At 41.9% G+C, this 14444-nt stretch overlaps 2 protein-coding genes and 1 non-coding gene across 3 annotated transcripts; 2 read left to right on the top strand and 1 right to left on the bottom strand.

Annotated features, from left to right (window-relative positions):
* Nucleotides 1-2137: 2137 nt before the first annotated feature.
* LOC120710688 (glucose-1-phosphate adenylyltransferase large subunit 1, chloroplastic/amyloplastic-like) lies at nucleotides 2138-6256 on the bottom strand. The gene is made up of 15 exons (XM_039996287.1): nucleotides 6050-6256; nucleotides 5404-5526; nucleotides 5014-5184; nucleotides 4718-4807; nucleotides 4539-4625; nucleotides 4401-4456; nucleotides 4206-4299; nucleotides 3941-4053; nucleotides 3800-3872; nucleotides 3531-3611; nucleotides 3266-3352; nucleotides 3074-3178; nucleotides 2570-2676; nucleotides 2416-2476; nucleotides 2138-2326 (listed from the first exon to the last, which is right to left on the bottom strand). Exons 1-15 carry the CDS (start codon nucleotides 6254-6256, stop codon nucleotides 2225-2227), a joined length of 1557 nt encoding a protein of 518 aa, XP_039852221.1. The 3' UTR covers nucleotides 2138-2224.
* A 2254-nt stretch (nucleotides 6257-8510) lies between these two features.
* On the top strand, nucleotides 8511-9367 carry LOC120707530 (50S ribosomal protein L31-like). The gene is made up of 2 exons (XM_039992446.1): nucleotides 8511-8711; nucleotides 8809-9367. The coding sequence occupies exons 1-2, from the start codon at nucleotides 8622-8624 to the stop codon at nucleotides 9109-9111; spliced, it is 393 nt and encodes a 130-aa protein (XP_039848380.1). The 5' UTR covers nucleotides 8511-8621; the 3' UTR covers nucleotides 9112-9367.
* A 1327-nt stretch (nucleotides 9368-10694) lies between these two features.
* Nucleotides 10695-10767, top strand: TRNAR-CCU. Its single transcript has one exon. It is a non-coding gene; the product is annotated as a tRNA-Arg (tRNA).
* Nucleotides 10768-14444: the final 3677 nt, after the last annotated feature.

The raw sequence follows: 14444 nt of genomic DNA, 5'->3' as shown, positions 1-14444 counted from the left end.
AAAGCCATGTGTCTGTGCAAAAGATTATAGAGGTTTAGAAGAGGCAACAAGGCTCAAACCCTTTCGGAACCAAAACAAAATCAATACGACTCAAATTCGGATCGATTGCTCAGCACTATGAGAGAGGAAAACCCTAGAGCTTTAGAACCACGAAATTGAGGAGTAAGATGGAGAAGGGTTACATACAGTGGAGGGGAGGACAGAGGAGGTAGCCGTCGTCGGGGAGACGCGTTGCCAGTCGCTTTCGCGCGTCGGGCTGCTAGGCCAACCAAGCACCTGAGTAATTTTTGGAAAGGGCAAAATTGAAAGTTTGTAGATAATGGATTGACTAGAAAAATAGTGTTTGGTTATGACTCATGTGTTTTTTCTTCCTTTTTTTATAGGATCATCTGTCTCACATCCCTTATTTGGTTACGGAATAAATTGGCTTCTAGGAGTAATATTCATGCATACAAGAAAAAGAGCCGAACAACCTCATCCAACTTGGATGGCGCGAACTCCTGCACCTCCAACCATGACCATCTTCGATAAGATGGGAGCATGACTAAGCGAGAGTCAAGCATAAAAGGGATGCTCGGCGGGGCGGAGGGGAACCACCATTCTCACTTCGTCGCTCGAGCGCCGCACCGCTCCCGCCAAGTTCCTCACCGGCCACTACTCACGAGGGTACTCGAGCTCAGATCCATCAACGGCAAGGATGAGCCTACTGTGGACCGATGGGGGTGACAACAATGATCTTAGATCCTTGACTTTAATCAATGTTCAACAAGGCGATAGATGGTAACCTAGGTGGCGATAGCTCGTCGTCAGTGAAAGGAGGGTCAGCATGCCATCCATGGTGGTCGTTATGCAGATCCACTTAGGCAGGGATGTGTGGGGGATGTTGGGCTATCGGGCACCGATAAGGAAGGACGGGACATCGAGCGGAAAGCGGCGTCGACAGAGGTGAGTGGAGGTGACATTGGGCAGCGGCTGAGGAAGAGGTGACGACGGCGTACAACTACAGTGTTGTGCGGTGGAGGGACATCGAGCGGCGGCGCATTGGTCCTCCGGGTCGCGGGGATTAGGGTGACTAATGGGAGGGTTTTCAAGCCAATAGATAAGGTGGGAGAAAGGTGTTGGCTATTCAGACTTGGCCTTGAGTTGCTTTGGTAGGCCTTTCTGTCCAATGCTTGGCCCAGATCCTTTGTCTATTTTATGTATAAGTACATGTTATAAGCATCACCTAGGAAATACCTAGAAAATGCATAGAGAGCGCCTAACACCTTTTGTAACCTTGACTTTAATAGTGCTCCACATGACTCCATATTTCACTCACGAATAACCCATAGTTGTATCTTTTGTGAACCTTAAGAGTTAAAGTCAATCTTTCATTCATTCCAGTCTTAACAATACCCATTATCAATATGTTTTATAGTAAGCACAAGTTAATTTAACATTCTAAGAAACAAAAAGGATTAGAATATGTTCCTACATCATCTAAAGGGTTCACAATACGTACACGCAACTAAGCATGTGCTGACCAAGCTGCAAAAGAAGAACGCTCGATGAGGCTGAAGTCTTTGCATGCAGAGGCGGAGCTATAAATCAAGTTGCACTAGGGCTGCACCAATGGAGATTGAGATATATGGGTTGAAGATACATAGGTTAATTTTCACTATATACCACACAGAGGTTAATGGAGTTTTGTGGGCTGAACCCGGGCTGCACCATCCCTCCCTGGGATCTAGATCCGCCCCTATTTGCAACGGACATGGGTGTAGGTGTTGGTGTCCGACTCGTGTTGGAGTATCTAATGCTTGAGATTTTTTTAGGACATACCAAATACCACTTGAAATTCAATATTTGTGTCAAAACCCAACATAGATTTAAGCTATCTTACTTGGCAAAAAACGTTAGGACATGGGTCACTGAGTAACACTGACAAGAAGCCCTAAATTAGCAAAACCAATAAAAATTTTAGTAATAGGATGATAGATAATGGAGTTCCAAAGTAGGTAACAATAGAAATATAAAGGTTCATACAAGGTGTGCTGCAACTTTCTAGGCAGCTTATTGCGGTATATACTAGCAGTACCGAGGTACTAAGGAACATCCTGCCACACTATGTGTCTTGGGCACGGATGATTGAGGACTTTATTGCAACCAGCTCTTTCCATACCATAGTTACACAATCCGTCAATATAATCGCATTGCAAGCTCTTGCTTTGTAGGTGTACACCATCTATATGACCAACCCATCTTTAATGGTTGCATTCTTCAAGATCACCACGATTCCGGACCTTATGTAGTACCCCTCTTCCGGGTGATCAGCCTCTTGGATACCCTGTCATAAAAAATGGAAGCCATGGTTATAACACCTTGGATGGATGAGCACACAAGTTTTTTCGCAGCATCCTTGGTGACCTCACACACCTTACTGTTTGCAATCACCACATTCTTTCCAATCCTCGCGTTCATGTCAATGATGCAATTCCTGGGAATCAACAAAGCAAGATACCCATCACAAGCTTTCAGAGTGTGATATTTTGGAATTATTGGCAGTCATATAAATATTCCAAATCCTCACCTTATCTTTGTGTTCTCTCCTATACCAATTGGGACCTTCCCAGCTAACAGTAGCTTTGAAGTTTCTTCTTCAGTTTCATAAATATCCGCACCCATCATCATGGTATCCTATATTTATGAGAAAGAGCAACAACAATAAATTAACAATAATTTTAAAAAGTAACAATAAATTGATCAAGTTTTGATTTGGCCTCAACAAATTGTCGTATTAATGAAAATATAGGATTGGTTAGCGTACAATTATCACCAAAATTGAGGTGTTCACATGCTAAATAGATCAAATTGATATTAGTGGTTGAAGCTGAAGAAATCGAAAGTTTTGAGAAAACTCAAACAAAATTTTGATGAACTTGTACAGGGTCACAAATCCTATCTTTGATTTTGTGAACCCTCATGTTGATATGGCATATTGTAATATAGATGCAACAATTCTACTAAGTCAAATCAAAATCTTGATGCAAAAGAATGTATAAAATATGAGCATACATGCTGATAGAGCATATACCATGAGTTCACATCCGGAGCTAACACGTGAGCAAACTCCAACAACAGAGTGTTTGATGTTGCATTCACTCAACAAGCAACCATCTGAGATAAATGCATCTTTGATCTGCAAAGGAGAAAAATTCAAACTTAAAATATTTGTACGTCCTACTCTCTATTTTGAGGTAATAATTGTGTTCCACACGATATGTACCTTGCACTTGTCCAGTTGTGTCGGAGGCAAGTTCCGGGGTGCAGTGAAGAAGGGTGTTTTAGGATCATAGAATTCAAACTTGGAAGGCTAAAAAAAGATATACATGAGTTGAATTTGTGTTCATATTCTAATCACCAAATATTACATGATAAGTTAATAATTAAAGCACATAATGAAACTAACACGTTACAAGCCTCTAACACATGTTCCATGCACAAAACTCCATGCAATATATATCATACAAAATACATATATGAAAGAATACCTGTTCAGTTAGGGCCAAATTTGCATCAAAGAATGATTTGATTGTTCCAACATCCTCCCAATAACCCGTGAAAATATATGCCTAACACAATTAGTTCAATATACCATAAGTATGTACGATGAATAAAGTTGAGAATCCATAAATTTGGATTGATATTTACACAGCAATCCTACTTAATATAATAATAGCTAAACTGGTGGAAGCTAGAAACCAAACAACTCTTCCACCTAAGACTTCACTATATACGTAGTGCAATGGATCAAAGTTACCTGCACATTATGCTCTAGCACAGCTCTTGGGAGGATTTCAGATCCAAAGTCATGCAATTGAGAATACTTTGACCTAAGAGTTGACAATATTAGAACGAAAACTAGGGTGTGAACAAGAATATATCACAAGAAAGTGATTACTTGAGAAGGTCTAAAAGTGCATCTCTTTTGAAGACATAAACACCCATTGATGCTATGTAGGGATATTTCTGTGTATCACCTATAGCATAGCTGAGGAAGTTAGTATCAACTCTCTGCAACAACAATACCATTAGTATTAGACTCTGCATCAAAATATATAATTATTTCTAAATAAGCCAAGTAGAATTGGATCATAGAAAAAACTTAAATATATGTTCATCAAAGAAAGAAAGGAAACAGAAGAAGTACTCAAAGAATTGCGCACCATAGATTCCAAATCGGCACCCTTTGGTTTCTCAAAAAATTGAAGTACACGCCCAGTATAATCAAACTTCACTAGTCCATAGTCAGAAGCTCGGCTTCCCAAAGAAAAGAAAAAGAAAACAAATTAGATCACGCTCATGTTTTTTGGGTGAATAGACGACATAATCATAAATTAGGAGTACAACAGTTAATTTACCTCTCATCAATAGGAGCACATGATATAGTGATGTCAGCATTGTCATCAACATGTTTCTAAAAATAATACATGTCAAAATAGTTGGGTAATCCAATATCAGGACATGCATGAAACTTAAGGAACAAGAGTACCGTGTACCTGTACAAGTTCCATGTAGTTCATCCGATAAATTTGATCGCCACTCAAGATTACAATGTGCTCGATATCTTTGTGATTGTAATAATCCTAAATAAGTACACAAGAACTCAATATTCCAAAAATAGAATGGCAGAAGAATAAGAGAATGACCATCCATGAAAAGAGAAATTAGTAACTACCTCAAGTACCCAAACAAATTTTCTAATAGCATCTGCAGTGCCCTGGAACCATCCAGCAGGCTCTTCAGGCATTTGTGTAGCTGCTAATACCTGCTTGTCAAAAAAAAATCAGCTTAACAATTGATAGTATATGAATAAATAACTTTACAGTTCTAAAGAATATCAAGGCAAAGTAATGACATGAATAGTCAACAGTGTCATAAAGTAGTCTATATTTTGAATCCTGCCATATCTTCACTATTCCTTCTATTGAAGTTCTTCCAACTTACAGATATCAGAAACGTGAGATAAATTACCTGTACAGATCCATCAGTAAAGGTGATCCCGCCTCCAAGGTATGTACGATGAATATGGCGGTTAAGAGAAGCAGAGTTGAACTGAGTCATCACAAATATCTTATTTATACCGCTATTGAAGCAGTTGCTCATAGGGATATCAATAAGCCTATGACATCCTCCAAGAGGGACCTAAGTAATGCAACAAGAACAAAAATAAGGAGACCAATTTACTTATGAGATAAAGTTGAATGTAACTTTTGCATGTATTTATTGTCTTATGTATGTCAATTTGATGATTCAATAGCATATCCTGAAATTGAGATGAATCCACTAAATACCACATAAGACTAATTTTTTATAATGCTATAATACAGTAATCAATGGTTGATTTTCAATTTTATCTCTTACAGCAGGTGTAGCCCTTGTGATTGTCAAAGGAAAGAGTTGAGCTCCAGCGCCTCCACCCAAAATTACAGCAGATACGCGGTTTGCATCAGCATAACTTTTTCTGGAGGAATGTGTTTGAAAATGCTGCAAATATGAGCCGAGAGTTAGACTATGTAAATAAATCCTAAATGAGTGCATATAGTACATTTGTACATCCCATTTAAATAACAATCCAGGAAAGAATATGTTGTTCTTAGAGTTGTAGTTGTATTTTTAATAAGAACTAGAAACCATCATTAGATATCATAATAAAGGTTTGTGATAGCCATTTAGCGGCTCTAAGGTTTATCCCCATAAGTTATTCAAGTAATAACCACGAATTTCCTTCTCCTAAATACAGTGAAGCCACAGTTTCTCCAGGATCTCAAATAATTACGATGAGCCTATTGAAACTAAATAGAAGGATCTTATCAACATCCATGAATGCAAATCGTAGATCGAATTGATATGGGCAAATCTAGACTCTAATCAATTCAAAAAATTATAGTGAATTTCCCTAAAAAAATAAAACTATAGCAAACTTCACCCAAAATGAAAGTATAGAAAGTTTCCTTAAAAAGTTATAGTAAACCACCATGTATAAATAACAACTGAATTAGATGCTTACATGAGTTTCAGGACAAGCATCAGAGGTAAGAACACATTGTGTGGTTCTAGCCACTCCACCATTGAAGCACCTACTCCTCAAAGCTTTCTCCTGATTGATGACCCCAATATTTAATCTTTCCATTGACCTATCACTCCCACCACCCTCACCAGATCGTCTCATCAGGTGAGGACTTGTGCTCCCATCCAAAGCTAGTGTAAACTGCATATCTCCTCAAACACCTAGACACACTCGCAACTCCAATAGATAAGTAGATAACTCTTTCAAAGAAAGGAAAATTTTATGATGGATTGAAGTAAAAAAAACTTCTGCCCACATATACATATATATGCTTGCACTACAATATGACACCAAGTGATCAAAATAATGTTTACTACTTCCTAAAAACTAAAGTCATAAAGAATGCTCCTCAAGCAAAGTAATCAAAACAGAACACCCTATGCCCACGGACAAAATTGTATGCCACTACCATGATTCTAAATCAAAATTGGAAGGTGTAATGCAACTAGGCATATACCATGCACTCTATTATTGGGAAGAATGAACAATCCAGATTATCATAAAACAACCATTCCCATTCAAACCTTAGATGCATTTACAGAGTATATGGATGATAGAAATATAGCATGTCGCCATTTTTCCACTAACACTTCCAAAATATGAATTAAACTAGCAAATAAAGACGTGAAGGAACAATATACTTATGACACAAAGATGGCTGTGAGATTAAAATCGTACTTGCCTCCCCTTAAGTGTTCTTGTGGCTCCAATTGTTGTCCATTGTGTTGTGGTTGATGTGCTTATAAAGAGTGGCCGGAGGACAGACTGGCGGAAATGAATTGCGTGAAGGCATTAACAACCGTGAAAAGGCTGGATGCCTTTTGCGTTACATACTTACATCCACAAACAGAAATGAAAAGGAGTTCACAGATCTTGCAAGTACTATGAAAAAGCTGGAAGCCTTTGGCATCGTCCAAGTATAGAAACAAAATGGGGTTCACATTTCTCGCCAATACCTTCTACAGACTCGCGCAACTGACCAGCATTAGTTTTCCAGTTTTGCCCTTTACCTTTGGTATAAACACAACATAACACATTACTTTTGAAAAATATGTTTATTGGTTACTTTCTTCTTAAAATTTCACATTTAGTGAAGATTCATAGGTAAATTGTGTATGATATCCGTTAGTGCAGGATTAGTTTCAAATAAACTATAGAGTGTGAAGATGATCTACTGGCTGCATTTACAGATTTGCAAATTGGTATACCTTATGTTTATAACTGATTAATAATTTTGGTGAGTAGAAAGGGCAAGAAAATAAATAGACACATGGAGAAGTGATGGTGGGTGGTGATGCCATCATAAGGCAAACAAATTAATGTTGAAGCTGTTTCTGAGCAAATAACTTTGGCATGTGGCCTTCCCCCCCTACAGACATTCATAGATGATACTTCCAAAATGCTCAATTGTGGTTTGCATCTTTCTGTTACCCGCTCATAGTTTTGGATTCCTTTCATCTAGAACAACAAAGCAAACTAATTTGCGTGCAAGCAACAAATTGAGGGTGCTTGAGTTGGAAGCAATTGTCTGGAACAATTCGCACGGTACGCATGAGACCTTTTACAAAAACTTTTATGAGTTGGCGAGAATGCTGATAAGCTAGCTTTCACAAACGTTCACGCAAGATAAATAATAGCGCTCAATATTGCTTTTACAAAAATGCCAAACTGCATTTGTGGACATGTGATCTCCCCCTTTTATTCTCACTTTTCTAGACTTACCTTCCCTGCCCAGAAAAGATATATAAGATACTCCCTCCAATTGCAAATGTATGTTGTTTTACCTTTCTTAACTCCCCTCTAAATGAAAGACATTCTAGAATTCTATACACCCTAGTAAATGCTACCATTCTCATAAATAAATAAATAAATAAATAAATAGTCTTTCCCAATGCAATAAATAAAGAGCAACATGTTCATCTAATCTCCTTTCTTAATCCTTAGGCCCAATTCTACAATTTACGTTACAACTTACATTACAACCAAAGGGAGTTTTTATAAAAGTTAAAAACAAAAATTATACACAAGAAACTTCAGACTTTGAACTCATGATCATGGACCAGAGGTGAAAATAAGTTTCCTGTACACAAATATGATAATGAAATTTGTTGTAGAGAAAATGTGGTAATGATATAGAGAAAATAAGTTTGCCTTTATCTTTAAAGAAGCAAATGGGATTTTTATGGCTCCAACTTTTGAGCAAAATTTAGCAAAATATTTCGAGAGTAAAGGCCTTGCCACTCACCCTATATCAGCAGAAAAGAGTCTGATAAAAAAACGAAAAAAATATATATAAGGAGACTCGAAAAAAAAAATAGTTGGGAATTTGCATGGGCCGTTGCATTTCCCACGTAGCCCATAGCAAACCACAAAACTAGATGGAACAATCTGGAGCCCAACTAAGCGTAGGCAGAGGATAACATCAGCGAGGTGATAAGAGGAAAGCAAAACGGAGACGGCAGCCGAAGCGACCGTCCGTTGAGCTGCGCGCGAGGCAAGGCCATCATCCGCCATGACGCTCTCCCTCTCCACCTCCTTCCTCCCCACCCCCGCCGCCGCGAGGGCCAGTGCCCCCACCCTCCGCTCCGTCGTCCCGTCACAGGTACTCGTATGCTTGTCTGATATCTGTTTCCCGCACGAATAGTCATCAGCGCGGCCACTGATTCGGAGACCGGAACCTGGGCGGGGCGGTGGTGCAGGGGATGCGCTGCTCGATGCGCAAGAAGGGGCTGCACCCGCAGATCTACGAGGACGCTAAGGTGTACTGCAACGGCGAGCTGGTGCTGGTGACGGGGGGCACCAAGCCGGAGTACACGGTGGACGTGTGGTCCGGGAACCACCCCTACTACGTCGGCGACACCTCGGCGCTGGTGGTGATGGACAGCCAGATCGAGAAGTTCCGCAAGAAGTGGGGCCACATCAAGGAGTACTGGCCCGAGGACCAGTGGAGGGAGATGCACCCCGACGGGGACCCGGAGTTCGAGCCCGAGGGGGACAACTGATCGACGGCGGCTCCCCCATTCATCGTCTTCCTCCTCCTCCTCTTCTTCTTCCCGCCCTCACCCGGTGCGTGGTCACGGCTCCTGTTTACCTTGCTCTCTTGGTTGGAATTTGAGACTTTGGCACGTTCGCAATGCTCTCCAGGTGTTCGATTAATGTTCGCAATGTAATGGTACCAGTATGTGATGGTGTCTTGCTTGTGCAGTGCACTCTAATCTTAGTACTCATATGATCCTATCGAAGTATCGATTGCCATGAGACCTGAGCAGCATTGTTACTTTCAGACGTAGTCCAGGAGACATTAGACAAACAAATGTCCCTGAACTTGAGGAAACAGAGATCTCTTATGCTAGGGTTGTGGTTAGCCTGCGGCCTGCCAGTCTATCTAGACCACATACGCTTTGCCTTTGATCAAACCTAACTTTGCAAAGTTTTTCATTTCAGCCCTCTACTTTTCTGCACCCAGTTTCAGCCATAAGCTTGAATTTGCCTGGTAAGCACGGGGGGGTCACATTCTGCCCCACTACACTCGGCCCACGTAACCACGTCGAAGAAGAAGAGGAAATGGACGTGAGCCCACACTAGTTCCGTCCATCGAGAAGATCTAGCACAAGAAGACGGCCCAACTGTGCGTCCGGCCCTTTAGCCCAGAAGACCATTGACCGCCCGCTCTTAGTGTTGGACACTGGCACACTGCTGAGTGCTGACTGCCCCCTGAAGAAACAGCAAACAGGTGCGTGTCCTCAGCGAGCGTCGCCTTTCTACTCGGGTGCGAAGCTGATGCCCCGCGTTTGGCATAGTTCATGTCAGAATAGTTTCACGAGTGAAGCTAAAGCTGGTGAAGTTTAAAAAAAACTCGCTTAGCCTAGCTTCTAGTTCATTTTATCATGGAATTATAAAATAAAAAATTCGCTTCACCTATCTTCTAGTTCATTTTAACATGAGATTATAAAATAGTTTTACGCTACATTGTCTCGATTCGTTATAGCAGGGGTGCCGATGCACCCACGTAAAAATGCAAATCCAATGATTGATAAAATCTTTTTTTTTACCATGTATGCATCCCTTGTAGCTCAACTTAATACATCCACAGAGCAAGTGTGCTCTTTTCAATTTTCTCTAACTTGGCGACTGCTCGGTGCTCCTGTTCCTAGAACAAGGATCCTGACCCGCAGGACTCTATCCAGTTGTTCTCAGCACGAGGCCCCAAAAGTCAAGACCGCTCGAAGCCGACCCACCCATCCATCCATCTGTCACCCATCCGGCAAAACATTAGTAGTAGATACGGCCCTCTAAACTTAGGCAGCTCTAGGTTGCCCGAATTATTGGAGCACCCCCAGCTGGCCGGCCGGGACGCCCCGCAGTGGCAAGCGTCTCCGTGCGCGGAAGAACATTGACGACGGCAGACGGTGAAGTGGGGGAGTCACGACGGAGATTGGGCGTCATTTGCGGCTCCTGTTACAACTTCGAAGCAGGATGGCACACGAGATCGCTGAAGCCCAGTGATTGATGGTTCCGAATGTGCTCTGCCTTTGTGTGGTGACGCATTAGATTTTAGACGATGACATATCAACCTTCCAACAAGGCGCCTGTAGCTCAGTGGATAGAGCGTCTGTTTCCTAAGCAGAAGGTCGTAGGTTCGACCCCTACCTGGCGCGGTAATTTTTTTTATCACTTTCAGTTTCCATCGTTTACTGGTCTCCTGCTCCCTATTATCTTTTTTAACCATCGTTTACACCTCTCATGCTTTCTGTTACTTTCGTCTTTTCTAGAAAAAATAAATCGACATCTCATCTCATTTACCTGTGAAAGCTGTGTTTTCTTACCAGAAGCGAAGATCACATAACTTACTCAGAAAAAAGTTCATTTCCCGAAAAAGTACAAAAGACTTGAAGACGATGATCTTGTATTGTACAACTTTTCCTCTTTCTCATACACGGTTTTGTACAAAAGTCCTGAAGACGATTATTACCTTTGTTCTTATGCACACATAGCCATTAGTATTAAACTACTGCTTACATACCCATGAGAGACTAAAGCTGCGTCTTCATTCTTTTTGGGGTCAAAGGCAGAAAGCGAACTTTGATCAAAAGAATGGCGCTTATGGAAAGGGGTAATCACGAGACAATAACTAAGCGCACCACGTTCGTGTTTCAGTATGGTTCCGAACTTGGGAGTCTATTTTTTGCGCTCGTGATAAGATTGTTTAAATTTTTATCAGCTTGGTATTTTATCAAGGGCTAAAGTGATCCTGTACTGAGCTCTTGATTTAGAGACAGAATTAAGGTCAGTTTGCTTTTGATGTTTTCAAAGATCCCCTGGAAAGCAGGCACACGCGTGCCTTACGCTTAAGGCAGCAAACAATTATAGAAGTAATGTTGAATGATACCGCAGCATGGATATAAAAGGTCAAGCGATGTTTCTCCCACAGAGGCGGGTTTAGTTCTCAAAAAAATTTAGCCAAAAACATCATATCAAATGTTTGGACACATACTTGGATAAAATAAAAAAATCAATTACACAATTCGCGTGTAAAATGCCAGACGAATCTTTTGAGCCTAATTGCGCCATGATTTGACAATATGGTGCTACAGTAACATTTGCTAATAATGGATTAATTAGAATTAATAAATTAGTCTCGCAGTTTATGGACAAAATCTGTAATTTGTTTTGTTATTAGTCTAGATTTAATACTTCAAATGAGTGTCCGTATATTTGAAAATTTTTACATCCCGAAAACTAAGGCTGTGTTTAGTTCCGTTTTCCAAAAATTTTGGGAACGGAATCTTGACATTTAGAAGTACTAAATGAAATCTATTTATAAAACTTTTTACACGGATGGGTTCTAAATCGCGAGACGAATCTAACGAGCCTAATTAATCCATCATTAGAGATTATTTACTGTAGCACGACGTTGTCCAATCATGGTCTACTTAGGTTTAAAAGATTCGTCTCGAAATTACACCTAGGGGTTATGAAATGGGTTTTGTCAGTTATCCACACTTAAGACTTGTAATTAGTGGTCGAACGTTCGAAATTACTGTAGCGCTTGAAATTTTTTGGAATTTTAAGGGGACTAAACACGGCCTAAACATTACATTACATTATAGTCCTCTTCTACTACTCGTACTAGAGACGGGGGGCAGTCCCTTTGACCATCCCTGTGTCGTTACAAAAACGCAGATCACTGTACTAGAGGCACGAAGCATCGCATCCATCCCGTGATAAAAAAAAACTATAAAAGCCTAACGAGGACGACTGGACGAGGACCACCCCATACCTCTCTGACCATCCCAAATCCTGTGATCTCGATCAAAGTTTCAGGACCAGGCTTCTGTGACCGCACGGCGACAAGGAGCGCCCTGATTTGGTGGCCTCGAGCACCGTCCTTGCCTAGCTCTCGCTCCTAAACATCAGCGCCGAAGCAAGCAACCGCCCTTCCGTTCCCTTGGACCGAGACCGACCCCGCGGCCCGGCTTTGCACGCCTGCGCCGCAGTGATCCCTACGCGACAGTACTGGTAGTGCCCCGCCACCGCAGCGATCATCGGCGGGGACGCCGCGGGCGCTCGCTTCTACGCCACCTGAACCTGAAGCGGTTTCCGTTTCGCCCGCTTGTCGCTTCGTGCTCGTCCGAAGCGACAAGGCAAAACATGGCCTGCCCTGCCCTGCCCCACCAGAGGTGCGTGCGTGCTGCACCGAAGCCGGATTATTAATGGCTGAACGCCTCAGTCTTCTCCTTTTTTTTGTGACCTTCGCCGCAGTCTTCTCCTGACCTCAGAGTGTGCCTGCGCTGCGCACACCTATCAATCACGCTGCGAGGCTTGAGGAGTGGCGTTTGAATCTAGGGTAGGTACCCTTTGCCCCCCGTGCAATGCACAGTGAGGGAGTGCAGCCCCTCTTAGGATGGATTCGGATCGGATACGGATGAAATCGGATTTGAATGTCACCTTTTATTATATTTTAATCCGGATACGAATACGAATACAGATCTCATCGGATACGAATACAAAATGGATAGTTCGAATTCGGATTCGGATCCGGATACCTTCTCGATTTGAAACATAGAGGTATCACGAGTATCAGTTTATTTTGTCAACAATTTTATAGTGGATCAAAATCATTATACAAGTAGGGAATAAAGGTTTAGAAGATAGCTAATAAAAAAATATAATTATCTATATATAGTTTTTATATTAAATATATAATACTAATTTTAAAGGTAAAATGAATAAATAAATAAATAAATAAATACTTAATAATTAATATATATAAAGATTTTATCATTAAATATATAATTAATTTGACTCGTATAAAATATTTTTAATCATGAAATAAATATATTAAATAGTTAAAGTTAATTTTTATATCATTACTAATTTTAATAAATATATTATTAGTTATCTAGCTTTCTAAATAATTTAAATAGCGTACATCATTAAGTAATTAGATATAAAGATAAGTTTAACATTGTCTCACTAGTCACCCTTTCTTTGCGGATACAGATGTGATCAGATATTTTTTGAATATGAATATGGAATTGGATAGAGAAAAGTTCTCAAAGTCGGATACGGATGCATCCATAGGACATTCATATTAAAATCAAATACGAATACGGATATCTATATTTATATTTTAAACAAATACGAATACAAATAATTCAGATATTCAGTCATCCGGATACATCCTTAGCCCCCCGGTCCGGGCCGGGCGGTCCGCGCAATGGATCTCGGTTCGAATCCCGCGCGGATCTCCACGCGACCAAGATTCACAAACGTGCCGGAGCAGAGGCGCAGGGCGCTGCCCTCTGCTGCTGCCTGGCTCGCTGACACCGGCCAGGCCGTCGAGCAGACGGCAGAGGCCTGGCCGGGGCCAGACCCCGAAGCGGCACCTGAGAATCCGTGCGCCTTGCGTATACCCGTCTCGTCGTCCCCTGCAGGCTGCAGCCGTGGCCGTGCGAGCCCCGGCCGTCCGGCCGGCCGGCGTGGCCTGGCCTGGCCTCTCAAGAGTCAAGACCCGCCCGCCACGCCGGGGGCACCGCACGCACAGGAGCAAGCCGAGCGCAGGCACCAGAGTAGAGTAGTAGTTTGCATGCCACGCTCCACGTGATCTCTGATGCGAGAGGCCGTGACTGTGACCACACCCCCAACTCCACCAAACCTTGCGAGGAGGAGAGGCCGGGAGGAGGGGGGGGTCCCCCTCGCCACAGCCCACAGGCGGCCGCAGCGCGCGCGCCGTGTTCAAGCCTCCGGACGCGACGCAGGCAGAGGCTACCTTCTAGTAGCCCTACGGACGGAGGGGAGGAAGCGGTCAGTGGTGGGTGGGGTTCGGTTCGGT

The sequence above is a fragment of the Panicum virgatum genome, chromosome 5K, assembly GCF_016808335.1.
Source record: "Panicum virgatum strain AP13 chromosome 5K, P.virgatum_v5, whole genome shotgun sequence".
NCBI lineage: Eukaryota > Viridiplantae > Streptophyta > Magnoliopsida > Poales > Poaceae > Panicum > Panicum virgatum.
This window is presented reverse-complemented; position numbering and strand designations above follow the sequence as displayed.

Bases quoted from the DNA above. Each gene is read 5' to 3' on its own strand.
- LOC120710688 (XM_039996287.1), bottom strand. From the start codon at position 6,256: ATGCAGTTTACACTAGCTTTGGATGGGAGCACAAGTCCTCACCTGATG. The intron at 4,808-5,013 runs GTAATTTATCTC...TTTGACAAGCAG, and splicing joins TTACTGATGGATCTGTACAG to GTATTAGCAGCTACACAAAT. The intron at 4,457-4,538 runs GTACACGGTACT...TATTATTTTTAG, and splicing joins ACTACATGGAACTTGTACAG to AAACATGTTGATGACAATGC.
- LOC120707530 (XM_039992446.1), top strand. From the start codon at position 8,622: ATGACGCTCTCCCTCTCCACCTCCTTCCTCCCCACCCCCGCCGCCGCG. The intron at 8,712-8,808 runs GTACTCGTATGC...GCGGTGGTGCAG, and splicing joins GCTCCGTCGTCCCGTCACAG to GGGATGCGCTGCTCGATGCG.